At 36.4% G+C, this 18,621-nt stretch overlaps 1 protein-coding gene across 2 annotated transcripts; it reads left to right on the forward strand.

Annotated features, from left to right (window-relative positions):
* The first annotated feature begins 124 nt into the window (after positions 1-124).
* On the forward strand, positions 125-17,672 carry LOC134748970 (secretory carrier-associated membrane protein 5B). 2 transcript variants are annotated; one of them, XM_063683837.1, is made up of 8 exons: positions 125-331; positions 407-508; positions 1,277-1,411; positions 4,710-4,914; positions 5,536-5,794; positions 6,147-6,264; positions 6,836-6,994; positions 13,353-17,672. In XM_063683837.1, exons 1-7 carry the CDS (start codon positions 275-277, stop codon positions 6,989-6,991), a joined length of 1,032 nt encoding a protein of 343 aa, XP_063539907.1. In that variant the 5' UTR covers positions 125-274; the 3' UTR covers positions 6,992-6,994; positions 13,353-17,672. The 2 variants fall into 2 exon arrangements, with proteins under 2 accessions (XP_063539907.1, XP_063539908.1); XM_063683838.1 differs by lacking the exon at positions 13,353-17,672 and adding an exon at positions 7,936-8,128.
* The last annotated feature ends 949 nt before the right edge of the window (positions 17,673-18,621 follow it).

Below are 18,621 nucleotides of genomic sequence, written 5' to 3' on the forward strand. Positions count from 1 at the left end.
TATGATTCTGTCTTTCTATGTTGAAATGAGACAGTCCTTTGACAAACTATATGTAGTTTGATAATTTTAGGTTTTTGCGGCGGCACTGTTAAGGTTTACACCTGGTAACATTATAACCTAACTGTCAACTGTCACTTTTCGTCATCAACGATTTGTCACTACTTTATCAGTTGATTGTGTATCTCATTTTGAGCTAAAAATATATGGAAAAACCCTTGCTTTGTCGGAAGTAATATATACAAAAGATTCAGAAAAGATAGTAGAAACCTAAACAATGTCTAAGTTCGAGGATAATCCGTTTGGGGATCCTACCATAGACAACCCATTTGCCGTAAGTAGCCCATACAAGTTATCGGAATTTGTGTTCTAGCAGTTCAACAGTGTGATTGTGGATGTTTTGTTATAGGACCCTGCCGTCCAGCAAGTTGCGAGAAGTACGAACAATGCGACACAAGGTCTCGACGATTACAATCCCTTCGATGGGCAGCCTGGTGCAAACCAACCCACGGTAATTCGGTTTAGTTTTTGTTGAGTCAACAAATTCTGCTGCGTCAATACAGTATTAACAGCATCGGAACATGTTATCGAGACCGGCCGAACGAGTTCAAATTGTATCTATTGTTAATAAGTTTCTCTTTATTATAATTGCGTATAGATAACAGGGGAAATGTATGAGTATGTAAACAATGCAATAAATATAGTTATAAACAGTTATTAATATACCCATAATGATATACATAATTCAAATATTCACCTGAAAAAACATTTGCGATTTTTAAACTACGATTATATCACATTATGAACTCACAAGGAACCTTGTCTATGACATTGTGTTTTTCAAGTTTATATGCAACTAAATCCCATTTTTATTTATTGTAAAACTATTAATTACATCAATTCAAAATGCTCTAGTCTCTTTTTAGGGTTTTGTACCCAAAGGGTAAAAACGGGACCCTATTACTAACACTGTGATGTCCGTCTGTCTGTCTCATGAACCGTAATTGCTAGACTGATGAAATGTTCACAGATGTATTTTTGTTGCTGCTATAATAACAAACTAAAAACAGAATAAAATAAATATTTAAGTAGGGCTCCCATACAGCAAACGTTATTTTTTTTGCCGTTTTTTGCGTAATGGTACGAAACCCTTCGTGCGCGAGTCTGACTCGCACTTGGCCAGTTTTTTTTTTTTATCTATGTAAAATACAAATGTGTTCCGTCCAACTTAGTAAAAACATGGCTGGTTTGAAAGGGCTACAATTTTATTGTCATGCAGGCCCAACAACCTCCACAGCCAGCGATCATGCAGGCAGTGTCGCCACCCACAAACACACATTTATCTGGAGGAAGGACCCAGCCTCAACAGCAACCGCAAGGGCCGCCTAACAATAACCTCACTGCAGACCTTTTGGTATGTATTTTTTTTTATTTTTTATTAGCGTACTTTGGTGTCGCACTGCTGGGCAAAGGCCTCCCCTCGTTTTCTCCACTCGACCCTGTCATCGGCATCGGCAAATGGTGGGAAAATGCCGATGACAGGTATGTATTTAATAGACATTATTTTGTCGACATACTGTCAGCTTCAAATAGGTAGATAGTAATGACCCAAGTGGCTAAATATATAGGGACATCCTTATTTTTGTACAAGTCCTATATACAATGTTTAATAAACTGAAATAGATGTCATATACTAAATAAATAGTTACCAAGATGATCAGATGTCAAGACGTCAAGCTCAAGAAGAGCTATATAAGCTGAAGATGCTGTTATGGTACTAGTATCGGCCACCAGAGGGCTTGGTCACTATTTGTGTTAAGTAGTGCGACTACTTAAACACAAACCAAAAAATATTTAATAAAATATCAGGTTGGAATGTTGTTAATGAGGTTGTCTGATCACAACATTGATTAAATTAATACAACAGCTAGATTTTTTTCCTCAAAGTTACACATTGTGTATATATAGCAAATACCTTACCTTTCTTACCTCTTATGTCAATAAGTAGTTCAAATAAGAGCACAAACCTTAAAAACTACTTGTTTATTTAATATTAATGGTGTCTTCGGTTACCGCGATAGTTATTCATGAAATAAAACTATGAAAACGGATTAATATATCGCGTATATTGAATTTATAATACATCCCGACGTTTCGAACCCTTCCAACCTTTACAGTTCGTGGTAGAGTTCGTTCATCCAGTCACCCGTTGACCACAAACACTGTAAAGGGTTCGAAACGTCGGGATGTATTATAAAATCAATATACGCGATATAAATATATAATCCGTTGTCATAATTTTATTTCATAATATGAATGGGTCAAAATTTATATTATTATACCCCATACAAAAACTCCACTCCGTCACATTTTTTGGGAACAAAAAACAAGACAACGAAAAGAATTTTGACCCTAATATGATTTGTGTAGCTTTATAGGAACTATTTCTTATATTTCAATTTAGTAATTCAAGTAATTGGGACATTAAGTCACATAAAATGTGAATTAATGTTTAAGCGTGTACTACATATGAACACATGTACAATACAGTTATAGCTATGCACCATAAAGCACCTATTAGTGAAAGTGACCACAGAGCCTCACAATAAAATGCTATACATGTAGATATTATCAATATAGATAACAGTGAGTCACCATTAACAGTTTCACAATGAGTTGTCAAATTGTGTAGTGCACAATTTAAATATTTCATGTGGATAATTTAAGTGTATCGGCATTGATGATGAATGTAGTGTAGACTACACATATTTTAGAATTTTCACACTTTGTGACTGACAAGTGGTAAACCTTAATGCACAGACATATGGCGTTATTCATGAACGCTTGTCAATTCTAACAAGCCCTTGATAATTACAATACAAATACAAATAGTTTATTATCATATAGGTTGTTTACATGTGCATAGATATATCCATCAAACTCCAAACTAGGCTAAGCCTGTATCTTGGAAGTCTGCGAGGGTGATTGACAAATATTTCCACATTATTATACATGCTAAAGAATACAGAATAACGAAACTAAAAGATCTAAACATGTTATTCAAGTTTGGGTGTGAGCGTGTGTTTGTGTGGGTGATGTGTGTGAGTGAGCCAAAAAGGAGTGTGTGCGTGTTTGCAGGTTTGTATTATGTGGGTAGGTTAAGCCTTCGTTGTCAGTTTTTCCGTTTTTCAATTGTGTGTCCTTGCCGTCATTTTGTGTTATGAATAAGCATTGCTGTTAGTATTTTATGACGTTATGTATGACTAAGTTGTTTCGACATGTCTGAGGATCATGACCAAATGATTTAACAAATGTTCTTCATGCTGTCCCGTTCTAAATAAATGGAGAGACTGATAGAGACTGCATATAACAGCTCTCTTGATTGTGTAAATTTAGCGCGCTGCAATTTTTATTCGAAAGTAATTTGTTTACAAGTGTATATGTAGGCCGTGTACCTACGTTTATTTTTGGCAATCTCTAGCGTCGACAAGTGGACGGATATTTACATGTAGTTGTAGGTACATAGTTAGAAATAGAGACTAGTCTAGTCCAACAATTCATACTAATATTATAAATGCGAAAGTCTGTCTGTCTGTCTTTCTGTCTGTGTTCCCTCTTCACGCTTAAACCGCTGAACCGATTTAGATGAAATTTGGCATAGAGATAGTTTGAGTCCCTGAGAAGGACATAGGATAGTTTTTATCCCGAAAATCATCCCTTAAGAAACTAAAAAGCGGGGTGGAATTGAGATAATTAACGACGTGCCTGCTAATTTGTGTGCATAATATGCAAAAATTTAGATTGCTATGAGAATTTTTCCAGGCGCTATTCTTACTCTAGCTGCGGTTACTAAGTCCACGCAGACGAAGTCGCGGGCAAAAGCTAGTTTATATATAAATCCTATATAGGTAGGTTTTTGGTATGGTGATATATATCCCCATAGTACCATACCTAACCAAAAAGTTGTTTTTCAATTGCACTCGACACTATTGGATATGTATTGCAAATTGCTCTTATATCTATACGTCTATACGTACATTGCCAGTCACTTTACTAACACTTGCTTTGCTTTTCCATATTGCACAAAAAGGAGTTAAAGGTAAACACATTGTAATTATACCCTTAAGTATTTATCTTAATTTATTTATTTTCGCTTACTTACTCTTATTCTTAGAATCTGGTATCATATAAAATAGTTGCTGCCGGATTGCAGTCCGTCTGTACCGACCCTAATTGTATGTTACCGCCGCCCACTCATAGCTACTACCTATTATAATTTGGGTTTCTTTTACTCAGTCTTCATTCAGTGAATTTCAGCTCTGCCACTGCTACAGGGCCTGACTTAAGAGTTCTGACCGCCTTAGGCTGACTATGTATATCCGCCCCCCGCTTGTCTCAACTCAGAGCCGCCGCCGCGCCCCCTTGCGCGCCCCCTTGGTCCTTGCGCCCTATAGGCTTTAGCCTTATTAGCCTGTGGGTAAACCAGACCCTGCACTGCTAAGACAACTTTACGTAAATAATCTAACTAAAAGTGGTATCTTGCGTTACTAATAAAAAGGGGTACATTACTTAAATTTGCTGTTCTATTATTCTTACGGCAAATAAGTTTGTAATATAAGCCAGTATTTTTAAATGTGTAAAAGAAAATAGCATTATTCCTGCTTTATAAAAGAGAAAAAAAGATGAGTTTTGAATTGGAATCTCAACTACAGAGGCGGCAAGAAGAATTAGAACGTAAAGCGGAGGAGTTAGCCCGGCGCGAGGCGGAGCTCCGGGCCGGGTCCGCCGGCAGACGAAACAACTGGCCGCCACTGCCGGGTTTCTGTCCTGTGCAGCCTTGCTTCTACCAGGACATAAATGTGGACATACCGCTCGAGTTCCAGAGGATCGTACGACATCTCTACCACCTGTGGATGTGTGAGTGTTCAATAATGTTTTCCTAGTGTAGTCTAGTTGTCGTAGTAGCCAGGCGCGAGGCGGAACTCCGGGCCGTGGCCGCCGGCAGACGGAACAACTGGCCGCCACTGCCGGGCTTCTGTCCCGTACAACCGTGCTTCAACCAGGACATAAATGTTCCGCTCTAGTTCCAGAGGATTGTGCGTCACCTGTACCACCAGTGGATGTATGATTTTTGTAATGAATTTATATTTCTATATTCCGTTTTTTTATTCCGTAGACTAAAATAACATTTCATGTGGTACTAAGAAATGTCATGTCATACACATGAAACGTCATTTTAGTCTACGGAATAAAAAAAACAGACCTTAGTTTTATGATGTTTATGAGGGAATGCATAATGATGATTCGCTTTAACCAAAGTGCAATTATCTAGACATGACACCTATTCGCTATTTAATAAAATGAAGGGACGCCACTTAGTAAACTTAATATTTTCCGGCATGTTTGTTTTTTAAGCTTCTCTGATGCAAAAGAGGAACGAGCGTTTAATTTAAGGTGCTCCTGGAAAAAAGAGTTTCTAAATTGAAAACAAAATGAAAACCCCAAAAGCACTATCGTGACATACATATCCTTTTCCAGTCCACGCGCTGATCCTCGCCCTAAACATCGTCGGCGCGATGTGCCTCATGTTCGCCGGCGAGGGTTTCACGGTCTTCGGTCTGGCCATCCTCTACTTCGTGCTACTGACTCCCTTCAGTTTCGTCTGCTGGTACCGGCCCATCTACAAGGCGTTCAGGAGCGACTCCTCCTTTAACTTTATGGTGTACTTCTTCATATTCCTGTTCCAAATCATTATTACTGTGGTGCAGAGTGTTGGGTTCAATGGAAGTGGTTATTGGTGAGTGCTACTCTTTATTGTTTATTTTTTTATATATACAGAAAAATTTGCAGGAAAACCTCACTAAGACGATAATGTTTTCCCCTTGTTTACGCGTGTCACTCACAAATCTAGGCTCAAAACTGATAAATGTGTGCGTGCGAAATCGGCTTGTCATTAAGTCATAGACATAGTTTTGGCTTAAGCGATCCTACTTCCTATGGTCAGTTCTGTGACAAAAACCTACCAAATTGGAGATAGTATTATAAATTATAAAAATACAACTTTTCATTCGGGCCATTTATATGAAATGCTACTTCAGAAAGCTTTTTAAACTTCAAGCTATAGTAACATCATTTTTCGTTTTTTACAGCGGTTTGATCACCAGCATCGCCATATTCCAGACGAACATCGGGGTCGGCATTATCACCATACTTATCACCATCGGTTTCATAACTTCTGCCGTGGCCGATGTCATGCTTATGGCTAAGGTAATTAAGGACTATTTTGGATTATCAAAGTATTTGGTTACTCGTAATTTTGTCACAATAAAATTGCAAAGATCTTTACAGTATAACTATTCCTATCTAAACAAGAATTAGAATATCAATAAAATTCGTAATTCGTACATTTAAAAACGATATGTCAATCACAAGCTAGAACTTATGAAGTGTATCCATGGAAGGCCCAGTCTAATTTTAGACTAGTTTACGAATAACCCAGCGTCCTAGAAATAGGACATTTTTATTTTTTCCGTTTTATTTGAAGCTTCAACGTTTACTTTTGAACAATGTAATTTTACATTTTGTACTCTTAACCCTTCGATCACCAAAGACGTCGACTAACGCGCGCGGCTACAGTAATATCAACCTTCGTCCCGACAACGTTCACGATGACGCGCCGCACACGATAGGCCCAAAGGATTAAAATAGGTCTTTGGCCTTTATCTTTTATGACAAATGCAATGTGGATGGATCAAAATACAATGCAAAGGATGTCCTTTTCATAGGCCTCCGGGCGGCTAGATAAGCTAGATAAAATGACAATCTTCTGTTTCCCCAGGTGCACCGCATATACCGATCAACGGGAGCGTCGCTCGCCAAGGCGCAGACGGAGTTCACGACGGAGATCCTCCGCAACCCGCACGTGCAGACCGCCGCCTCCAACGCGGCCGCCGCCGCCGTCAACGCGCAGATCGCGCAGGCCAACCGCTACTAGCCGGTACCGGTACCTTGTGTATTACTCGTATACTAAATAAATAAATAATAAATAAATATTATAGGACATTCTTACACAGATTGACTAAGTCCCACGGTAAGCCCAAGGAGGCTTGTGTTATGGGTACTCAGACAATGATATATATAATATATAAATACTTACATACATAGAGAAAACACCCAAGACTCAGGAACAAATATCTGTGCTCATCACACAAATAATTGCCCTTACCGGGATTCGAACCCAGGACCATCGGCTTCACAGGCAGGGTCACTACCCACTAGGCCAGACCGGTCGTCAAATGAAATGTTGGAACTCCCTTTATTTCTTGTGGAATATGGTAGTTGACACATTTTTAATTTTATAACTAAACCTAGTTAAATAGATAGAAAATGAGCAATTTATCACAATAAATTGGAGACTAAAAAAATATATGGGAGTAATAAAAAAATACAAGACCTCAGTTTCGAAAAAAAACTTTTTTTTTTTAACTTTCAAATAGGAAAAAAATAACGGTACCATTCGATTCCTTACATTTCATCTAAAAAATATTGTATTCGCTCCGTGCAAAGCGGGTGGTGAGGGAAGCCGAAACGATCACAGCGCTCACTACGGCTAAAAAAGTCAACTACGTCGGGAGGCATGTCCTGTCAAATGTATGATTTTGTAGTAAACATTCGATGTTTTTAAGATAAAAATGGTCTACACAGCAAGCTGTGTTGTTATAAATTGTGAAAACACTAGCAGAAATAGTGACTGCAAATTTTATAGATTTCCTACAACATTGTGGAAACAAGAACAGCGCAATAAATGGATAATCGCCGTAAGAAGAATAAAGTAAGTCACCTATCCTAACCTCTAAAATCATACCTTCCTTAAATACGCAATAATTTGATTTATGTTGTAATCGTATGAAGTTTTGACGGTGAATTATTTTGTTACAGTCCCGATGGATCTCTATGGCACCCAAAACCGGACGACAGAATTTGCAGTGCTCACTTTATCAGTGGTAGAAAAGCTGATGAACAAGCCAGTCCCAGTTATGTTCCAAGGATATTTCCCCCTGAGTACAAATCAAGGCGGATTGACGAAAATGCCGCAATATCGAGGTTTCAACGTTATATGGAACGAAGAAACGCGAAAAAAATAGAAGCAGTTAGTGCTAGGGCTAGTTATACAAGTGAGTTTGAATTGCTGGAAAATAGTGTTAGTGTGTCTTTAAAAATTGATAGTGAATGTCAAGTGGACCTATATCCAGATGGACAAAATCCAGGAAAGACGTTTACCTGTAACAGGTACATATTTTATGGAAAAGAAACATGTGATGCTGAAGTTCAAACAGAAATAGATATCAGTACAAAGATTATGAAGGATTTTAAAATAACAAAACACCGAGGCTGTAATACTGCTAAAAGTATTTCTGTGGATCAAGCCACCATAACTGACAATAAATATTTTGCTGGATTTCAATCTATTAAAACCGATGAACAGCTTCTAGATCTTGCAGGTGTTACTCTTAACAACTTCTACTTTTTATTAAAAACTACACAAAAAAATCACAAATATATGGTGAGCGAAAAAGATAGACTTCTACTTTTCTTGATGAAAATGAAACTTGGTGTCACATTTTCAGCACTGAGTGTTTTGTTCGGTATTCATAGAACAACAGTGTCAAGAATATTCTGCTCATACGTTGAAGAAATAGCAGCTGCTACATCGAATTTGGTTTTTTGGCCAAACAAAAATGCTGTGGAGCAGACAATGCCAGAATGCTTCCGTCCGGAGTATAGTAACACTCGAGTAATTATTGATTGTACAGAGTTTCCTATAGAAGTACCATCAAGTGTCGATAATCGTGTGTTATGCTACTCACACTATAAGAAGGGTTTTACAGCTAAAGTGCTTATTGGTATTACTCCAGGAGGCTTCATTTCGTTCAAGTCAAAAGTAAGTGGTGGAAGAAAAAGTGACTCACAAATAACAGTAGAGTCAGGATTAGTCGACTACTTAGAAAATGGGGACATTGTATTGGCTGATAAGGGATTTCCGGCAATAAAAAAGGTAATTGATGAAAGTGGAAAAGAAATTGCTATTATTATGCCACCTTTTCTCAAGAATAAAAGTGAATTTACAAGAGAAGAGACAGATGCAACTTATAAAATAGCTCGAGTCAGAATTCATGTTGAAAGAATAATGCAGCGACTAAAAATTTATCAGATTTTACATAAAATTCCTGAAAATTTATTTGATCACATTGATGATATTTTACATGTTTGTTGTGTACTGGTAAACCTGCAACCACCTATATTTTCCAACAAATAAAACAACAGTTTTTTTTACAATACTTATGTATTTGTACATTATTGAAAAAGCTATTAAAACATTGCATTTTAATTTGTTTTTATTTCACACATAAAACCTGTAAATGTTATGTTGCTTTTCATGCCTGATGGACCCTTATGCACATGGAGCACAAGGAACCATTATTAGGCATTGAACGCCACATATTTATAACATGGGCCCGTGGACCTATGAAAATGTGATAATCAATTTAAGGTATGTTATGACCTAGCACTGGACTGATCAAGATCTTCACAAGTCTACTGTACAGTCAAGTTCATAAATGTGTGTAAATTTTAACACCATATTGCAATGGATTAGGTGAAGAAATGTATGCATATTTATGAATTCGACTGTACATACCTACCATTTGTCATATATTTAGGTATGTTAGGATTCTAGGATATTAAAATGTTAAGTTCCTTACTTACATTTAGAAATGTGTATTGCAATTTTGAACTTAGTGTGATACTGCAATATTCAGCTACTTTACTATACCTATAAGTACATATAAAAAAAACAGTAATAAACATTTTCAATTACAACATTTAAACATTAATATAATTTAACTCTGTTAACTAAAATTTTATAATTAATCAGTATTTAGTACAGCTAACAACATAAATAGGTGATTCTTTTTTACACAAACATCTTTAATTCAAAACATAACACAAAGACTTGGAAGAGGAAAACAATGTAGAAGTTGACTTATGTCATTTATATTTAATAATGATGCTAACTGTACTTATTGAGATCAGTAATAGTTACCTTTTATTACATATTTGAAATGTTAATTACCTAACATTGTATTAATTATATTTTTACCTGTAAAACTACGCTGGTTTTTCTCACTTTGGCTTGTTCTTGTAGAATACAAGAGCGGTAGATAATAAGCAAAGTAAAATTCTTCACTTTTTAAAATTGCTGCTTTAATAAAGTCTTCGTCTCTGTCTACTCTTACTATGCAACTACCTTTTGGTGAATATATAAAGAGATCACATATAGTCATACCAGTGACATACATTTGCACTTGGATTTGGGTATAATATAATTTGCTTCTTTTTAGTTCTGGTTCATCATTCACACTCCAAATATTGCACGTTACATTTTTTTATATCAAAATCTACAATAGGTTGGTTTTTACAAGATATAGGACATTTAACTTCTACTAACATTCTGACACATTCATCGCATACAACTACACCGTCTACACTAGTGCACAACCAAGGCTGATCTTTGCTAACAATCACTCCGAGTCTAATTACTCTGCAGGTTGTCAAAATTTGGTATTCTTCCAATGCATACTTTTCATTATTTTTACCATACTGAGTAGCTGAGCAATCAATTGGATTTGGAAATAAAATCTGTTGTGCTAGTCTCTCCACTGTTTTTGTTTTACGTACTTTTATGTTGTGTACATTAGTACTGGAAGAAATTCTTAGCTTCCTCGCCGAGTACCACTCTTCGCACATTGATTGTTCTATTGTGTCACTACATAATTTAAAAATGTCTTTATCTTCCAACACAACATTTGTTTCATAAAAGTTTTTTAATGTTTTTTCTATAACTAGACTAGAATCACTTTTGTATACTTCAAACTCTTTTCTAAAAATATTAAAGTTTTCAAGGCATGTCACACAATCTTCTCTTTGAATATTAATATCAGTCTGTTCTACTAAATTTTGGACAACTTTGCTAACGGAAATTTCAATATCTTCTGCACAATTTTTTGCAGCAGCTTCCAGTACACGTTTCAAGGCACAATCTTCCTTAAAATCTGAGACACCAAACTGAAAAGCCTCACACTTGTGTTTTTTTGATGTAGGATACATTTCGTGGAAGTATCTGCCTTTGGAATACTTTTCGTTCGTAAATTGTCGGACACTTGGCTTGCCCCATCTTTGTTCCTGGCTGGTTTTAGTGGAACTCTCTTCATGATTGATGTAGTAAATTAGTGCTGCAATGTGCTTGCATTTTCCACTTTTGTTATAAACACAATCGCATGTTACACTTGTAACATGACGATTGGTATTAAGAATTAAGGCTGTCTTGTACGCTGTCGCCGTCACAGAGGCTTGACGAACCACTCTGGCTTTGATCATGTAGCTCCTGTCGCCTTGCCGGATGTCTTGCACCTCCACTACGTGCCCAGCTAACACCAAATTTTTGCCCTTATTCATTGTTTCGGGCTGGAAGATAATTTCATGAGTAATGGCACGAAACCCTGTTTCCGTCACAAGCACGTTCATTTTTAACTGAAAACCACAATGCTAATGTAATTGGCAATACAACCACCGTCCAAATATGTCTAATATACTGTAAAATCATTAGATTTCATTGAAATTATTACGATGTTTACTTACTTCTCGTTTGAAAATTTTGTGACAGATTATCCCAAAGTTGCGCCCGCTAGGCGGCGCTGTCGTCGTGCACGGTCCCAATAGCAGCAATATACATAAACGCAACATCGCAATTTTCTTGTTTTCCATACATCGAAACGGTTTCTAAGCAGTGACAGTGACGTCACGAATGTCACGATATGTTGCCATTTTGTAACAGCGTTTGTTCAGTAAAGTGCGGGTGGCAGACTTTGACCATCGTTTGTGACTTTTGTATTGCTTTAAGACAATGGGTCCCACACAGGCATTTGATCCTCAAAATAAATCTGATCGACTGATACCATAAAAAAAAAACAACTACCCAATTTCCCAAAATTTCCGAATGTTAGCAAATTTTGCGCAACTATCACATATACACATGTAAATGTGTAGCTTAACCTATTGACATCGCACTTGTTCGGGTCATCTGGATACCGGCTGGATGTCCGATATAAAGTACTGAATGATTTATACCGTTAAGAAGGATTTGCACTTTAAATATAATTGACGAAAGCTGAAGGATAGTCGATATTTACTGTACTTTTAAATTTCAAAATATCCGGTTCAACAAAATAGTTTATTTAGACCCCAAAGTGGGAGGTTAAAAAAAATCCCGACTTCAATTCTGATACAGATTTTTTTGTCAAAAAAAGATTGCAATTTGCAACATTTTACGTTGAAATACATTATTAAATAAATGTATGAATTACTATTTTCATACAGTATTTTCACGTCACATTTTGTTTATATCTATCTGCACGCCTTGCCATTTTAACACAAATTTCATACATTTGTGTAGTATGCATAATATATGTAGCCATTTCCGATTGTAAAATATCGTTAAAGATTGATGGTATCTTATCCTCATTATGATTCATCTTTGTTTATACGTGGTTGATAACTAGTAGATAACAAGAAAATTGTTTTATTACCGATGATTCACTAACATTAATATAAAATCACTTACAATAGCCCTGGGAATTTAGGAAGTCGTAGAATGTATTGGGCCCCATACATTCCACGACTCTTATTTTTCCGCACAGACTCTCATTCATCATGAGGGTCGATTTGCATAAATTGCTCAATCGCGTAATTCAACATACATATTTGTAACTACGGTAAAGTCATTGTTTAGTTAGATTTAGATTTATTTATTTCAGGATAAAAATTACACTATAAATTTGCATCTATGTCCAAATTATGCTTACCTACTACTTATCATGATCTTCTTCTTATGTTTGAGAGTTATTTTAATTTATTTACCGTAACATATATAGTTTTTCAAAAAAATTTTTTTTTTTTTTTCAAAATTAACAAATAAACACAACAATGGATAATGTGAAAGAACTATATAATTATGATATATAAGCACAATAAAGATGGCTATGACACGATAGAGAAGACTCAAATTTTATAAGCAATTCCTCATAATCGCAGGAAATAGACCTACCATACCATATAAACCAGTGTCTTAGAGTTACGTGAAAGAGATTGCTTTTTAACGATAAGACCGCCTGTTTACTTCTACTCGTGTTGCTGTTTTCTTTCTGTATCATTTTCTTCTATTGAGGTGTGCAAAAAAGAGTATTTTGTATTCTATTGTATCTCTTAGTTAATACACAATACATTTTGTTTTTTTTCAGAAGTGAAACAGACGGACCGCTCCAATTGTGCATTTAGAAGTACGCAACGTACACTGGAAATGAACTAGTGGTAATTCGCTTTTTCTCTTCGTTCATGAAACGTGTAAACATGAATGATCATGGTTAGATTTTTCGTGGACTTTTTCGTCGTATTTATTAAATGTTACGTCACCATGCAGAGACATGCTCAGAAAGCTAAATGTTGAGCGTAAGGTTAATCCGAGTAACTTAGCCAACTTAGCGGTTTCACTCACGTATTTTTAGTCACTCGCGCGACATGATTCGGAGATTCCATTTTTTTTTTTTTTATGATGAATAGGCAGACGTTTGACCACGATCCCACCTGATGGTAAGTGATGATGTAGTCTACGGTGGAGCACGCTTACCTATGAGATACCTATTAACTCTTGCCTTGAAGAGCTCCAAATTGTACTCATGCGGAAACACAGACTCGGGCAGGGCGTTCCACTCCTTGGCAGTTCGCATAAGAAATGTGTAAGCAAAACGCTTCGTGCGTATTTTTGGAGTTCCGTATTTTTATTGTATTTTTGTACGCGACGCACGCCCGTCGTGACCTCTACTCACTCAGGCACTGTTAGTGCTTGAAAATGGAGACCTGGGCTCTCCGAAACATGTCGCGCGAGTGACTAAAAATACGTGAGTGAAACCGCTAAGATAGTATGTCTCACGATAGTTTAAATTCGATTAATCCGAGTAATTGCGACTATGGAGCAAATTTAACTAACCAATACATTTTAATAATAAAGGTTTCTTAACTTAATACACTTTTTCTTGTGTGGCGCTGACTGCGCCATGGATGCAATTACCAATACCGCGATCCGTTACTTGTATTTCTAGTGTAGTGGTTCCAACTACCCAATGTAATGCCTCGAAGTTTTACTAGATTCGTGAAATTATGCGTTGAAACTGGCCATTTACTATTTTTGTACATGTACCCGCTATTTGCTGGCCGATCATGTCTCTGTTTGGTAATTATTTGCGATCTAATTGTTGTATTAAAAATTAAAAATCAAGTCAATGAACAATTGCGGCATCCAGAAATCTAGTAATATGTAAATTTTTCGACGACAAACAGTTTTGTTTGTTATTAATAGCTGATGCGGTCAGTGGACAGCCAAATTGACAAGAGGGCTGTGTGTGTAATCGTAATATCGATAATTATTATTTATGACTTACAAAGATAATTTTCTAATAGAATAATGGGCTGCTTGCGAAAGCAGTGCAGTGCAGACAAAAGTCGCGTGTTTGAGACTTCGTATTTTGTCTAGGTTATAAAGTACAACATTACTTTTAGTATTGTCCCAAATAATTCATAAATGTAAAGAGCCGATCAGAAAATAAATGATAGCTTTTACTTTACCTTTTGTATTAATACACCTAGTCAAAATTGATGTAAAGCTAAAGCCCCATTTACACGGCGCGAGAAATTGCATGCAGTATTCGATACATTGCTAACTACAGAGTACAATTAATTCAGTCGATCAACCAAATACCTCAATTAGGGTTGCACGACGGATCTGAAATGTATGGGAAGATCCGCAGATCCAGATCAGGATAATTTTATACATTTCGGATCAGAATTGCAAACCTTAACCGCAATGTAATGAAAATCGCATGCAAGTTCTTATTCCGTCTAAACGGGTCTTAAAAGTTAAAATTGTGTTGCGCTGCTTTCCACTGTCACTTCTGTTTGAGTATATCGTATTTTTAGTGTTAAGCATCGCCAATAAAATTAAATTATTAAGTTGATTGCTAATTTTATAAACAGTTTAAATAATGTGAGCTTAATGATGCTTTAATGTTCTACAAAGTCTAATTGACATTATGTTTTACGTCGGCACGCGGTGGCTCTTATACTTAAAGTCCTGTTTGTTGTTCTATACTTATTTTACGATAAGCCTCATAAAATGATTTTCAATGCGGTGAAAAGTTTTTATTTAATAAAGGTCAGTCGGGGCAGAAACTTTAGTAAAATAGGGAATAGTTATTTGTGCAACAAGAGAGGAAAGTTGGTTTTTCTTGCGAGTGTTTATTTTGAGTCCCGAGAAAGCGAAAGATTCTATAATTGAATCACGAGCGAAGCGAGTGATTCTAAGGTAGAATCTTGAGCGTAGCGAGGGAGTCAAAAACACGAGATGTAAAATAACTTTGCTCTCGTGTTGCACACATAATTTTTCACCTCAGTAGTGAGAACATATTAAAGGTTAAAATGTATTTCGAATTACACAGAATAAACAGAAAAAAAAGTATTATAATATGTACGATACGATACGATACGGGACGGGACGGGACCGAACCGGACCGGACCGTACCGTACCGTACCGTACCATTCCATAAAAAAAATGTAATAAAAGTATGAAGTTCATGGCCTTCACTAAATTAAAAAGCTACATTGTTTCACTCCCTGGAGTGAGGAAAGTCGCACTTTCCTCACTCCAGGGAGTGACGAAAGTAGGCTTGTTCGAGCTGCTGAGGTGAAAAGTAAATACCCTATCAGTTAAAAAGCCCCATGGCTGTAATTGCCCTACTATTATGGAAATATTAAGAACTTTAATGGAATTATTAAGTTCATCAAAGTGCGTTTTCAGTATTTATGTCAATTATAATTTTTTTACTTTCGCACTTTTTGAGCTGAGCCTTATTAGATTTTATTACGTTATAGAATGCCCTTGTAACCTAGTAATATGTAAGATAAAGGGGTGTTCACATTAGTTTTTGCTTCATAATTTGTATCCACGACAGTTAATTTACTTTTGGCAATTATGTGAACATTCCAAAGCGAACTGTCTAAACTAAATGTAAATATTTTCTATCTTTAATTTATATATGTCCGTATAAATTAGGACTACATATAGCAGTTGCTGTTTATTAGTATGAATGGTTAAATACCATTCAGTGTGGATTTGGTAGGTTGGAACTGATCAATATAAATCATTCGGTTTAGCCTAGTTTTGATATAGTAATAATATACACGGTGGCTAAAAAATAAGTGCATTCCCGTTGCCAGGGAGGTTTTGGTATTATAGTGAGCAACTTTTACTATGGGACCAACCCCGAAATCGCGATAAAAAAATTTGGCTGTTTCATACATTTTGGCTGGTCCATTTTCTATGGGAGGATAAAAAAAAAAATTTCATGATTTCGTGGGTGGTCGCATAGTAAAAGTTTCTCAGTATAATTCCAAAACCTCCCTGGCAACGGGAATGCACTCATTTTTTAGCCACACTGTATAAAGAAAGTTAAAGAGCAATCCGCAATCTGTTCCTCATTTTTTTACTGACACTTCAAGCCGCTAAAACTTAAGCAACTTAAATTTTAGAAACCTAAAATTGGGGCAGCGTGAATTACTATATTATACGTATAGGAAGCAATCGAATTGACATACATAGTCATATGAAATAACAATTAAAACTTTCATACTTTTTATTGGTTACACCTGAATTTGGGATTATAGTTGCCCCGGTTTTTCAGACCCCTTTTTTGTAAACTAGCTAGTGTCCTAAACTAACCCAATAATAACTTTTATCACAAGTAGTAAAATAGTCCATTACCCACAATGACAATCGGTCTTAATACCCATGTTCCGAGTAGATTTCAGTAGCAAAAGACGTCATAGGGATATTGTTCTAAAAAGAAATAGCTTAGGAGTTTTCTTTTAAGCCTAACTAGTCACTTGACTACACAATAACACACCTAGCGGTAAAGAGTAACTTACGGCAAACGTATATGACCAGTTGACCTGAGGTTTTTTTTTTTGACCGCCCGAGGTGTGTTCCTACAGAATGTTGTCTCCTTGTGGCAGTAATAACGGGTCGTAATAGTTGCCTCGTAACCGGTGTGTGACCGAGACAACGCTATGCACGTATATAACAATGTCCCACTCACACCGCCTTACGCCCCGAAGTAATGTTTAAGTTATATGAACCGTTTTCCTGTATCAGTGCAGTAATGCCCCGATGTTACTTATTAATATTAAATTCAGTTAAATTAGTCTCAACAAGAACCCACAGCCACCATAAAACTGGCGTTATTAATGAGATTATAGCAGTAAAGGTACTTTAACCAATTACATCAAGTGTCTAATGGAGGCTTGTTAAATATGTATGTGTATGCCGAGTTGATAGATTACCTTCTACCTTCAATAAATATTCATGTTAGTCGGGGCATGTATCTGGGCCTAGAATGTAAATTATTATAACCGTCCTACCCAGAAGAAGGCAGGTATATCTGAACGTTCAACTGTTTTGTAACTTAAGTCATGTTAAATACTTATGATTAATAAATATAGTTTCAATTAAACTCTTTTGTTTTATTATGTTATTGTACGTAGGTAAAATTCCTTGGTAATAAGGTATTGAAAAGTAACCAAAATAGAACGCCAAAAATCACAGTAAGTATTATACCCATAATTAGTGGCGTAACTAGGGGGGGCCTGGGGGGGGGGGGGGGGGCAAGTGCCCCGGGCGATATCCAGGGGGGGGGGGGGGCATAATGCCAAGAATAGTTCAGGTTTACAACCAATGACGCTGCCAAGTTCGTTAGTTTTTTGGATACAACAAAGCTTTTAACACTTTTCCAGGCCGCACCAGTTTACAAGGTTTTTCCAAAAATCCAAATATTGACGTAACTGGTGACCGAAGAGCTGGCGGCTTCCTCGCACAACGTATCAGCATTGCGATACAACGGGGAAATGCCGCCAGCATCCTTGGTACAATGCTTCAAGGGCCCAATTTTAGATTTAAGCTAGTTATTAATTTAGTTTATTAGTAGTACCACTATTTATTTTTTATGTAAATAAATGCTATTTTTACTCCTGCTTAATAAAAAAATATAATGAAGTCCTAAAATTGAAATTCATTTGCGTGTGGTCGATACATCGTTACTATAATAGACTTATATTGACCGTGATTATAGTCCGACAAAAAATTGTAGATAATAATTGAGGGCGCCACTTCCTACGTAACTGTTACATTTTTAACGTAACATTTAGTATGGAATTTTTTGTTCCATTTTATTTAATTTATACTATTTTATGTCGCACTATACCTTTTGTATTGTTTTCGAGCTCCCGATATTTCAACGCAGAAACTAACCGTGAATCATTCGAAACTGAAATCGTTACTATGCCTAGAAAAGGGTTAGATTTTTTTTCATGCATTTATTGCTGAATTAGTCTTCGGTTCCTTCGATGTCTATCAAATTCTTCTCAAGACCTTCCTAATACCTTAGTCACCTCCCTACTGCATCA

This window comes from Cydia strobilella, chromosome 17 (genome assembly GCF_947568885.1).
Source record: "Cydia strobilella chromosome 17, ilCydStro3.1, whole genome shotgun sequence".
NCBI classification, from domain to species: domain Eukaryota; kingdom Metazoa; phylum Arthropoda; class Insecta; order Lepidoptera; family Tortricidae; genus Cydia; species Cydia strobilella.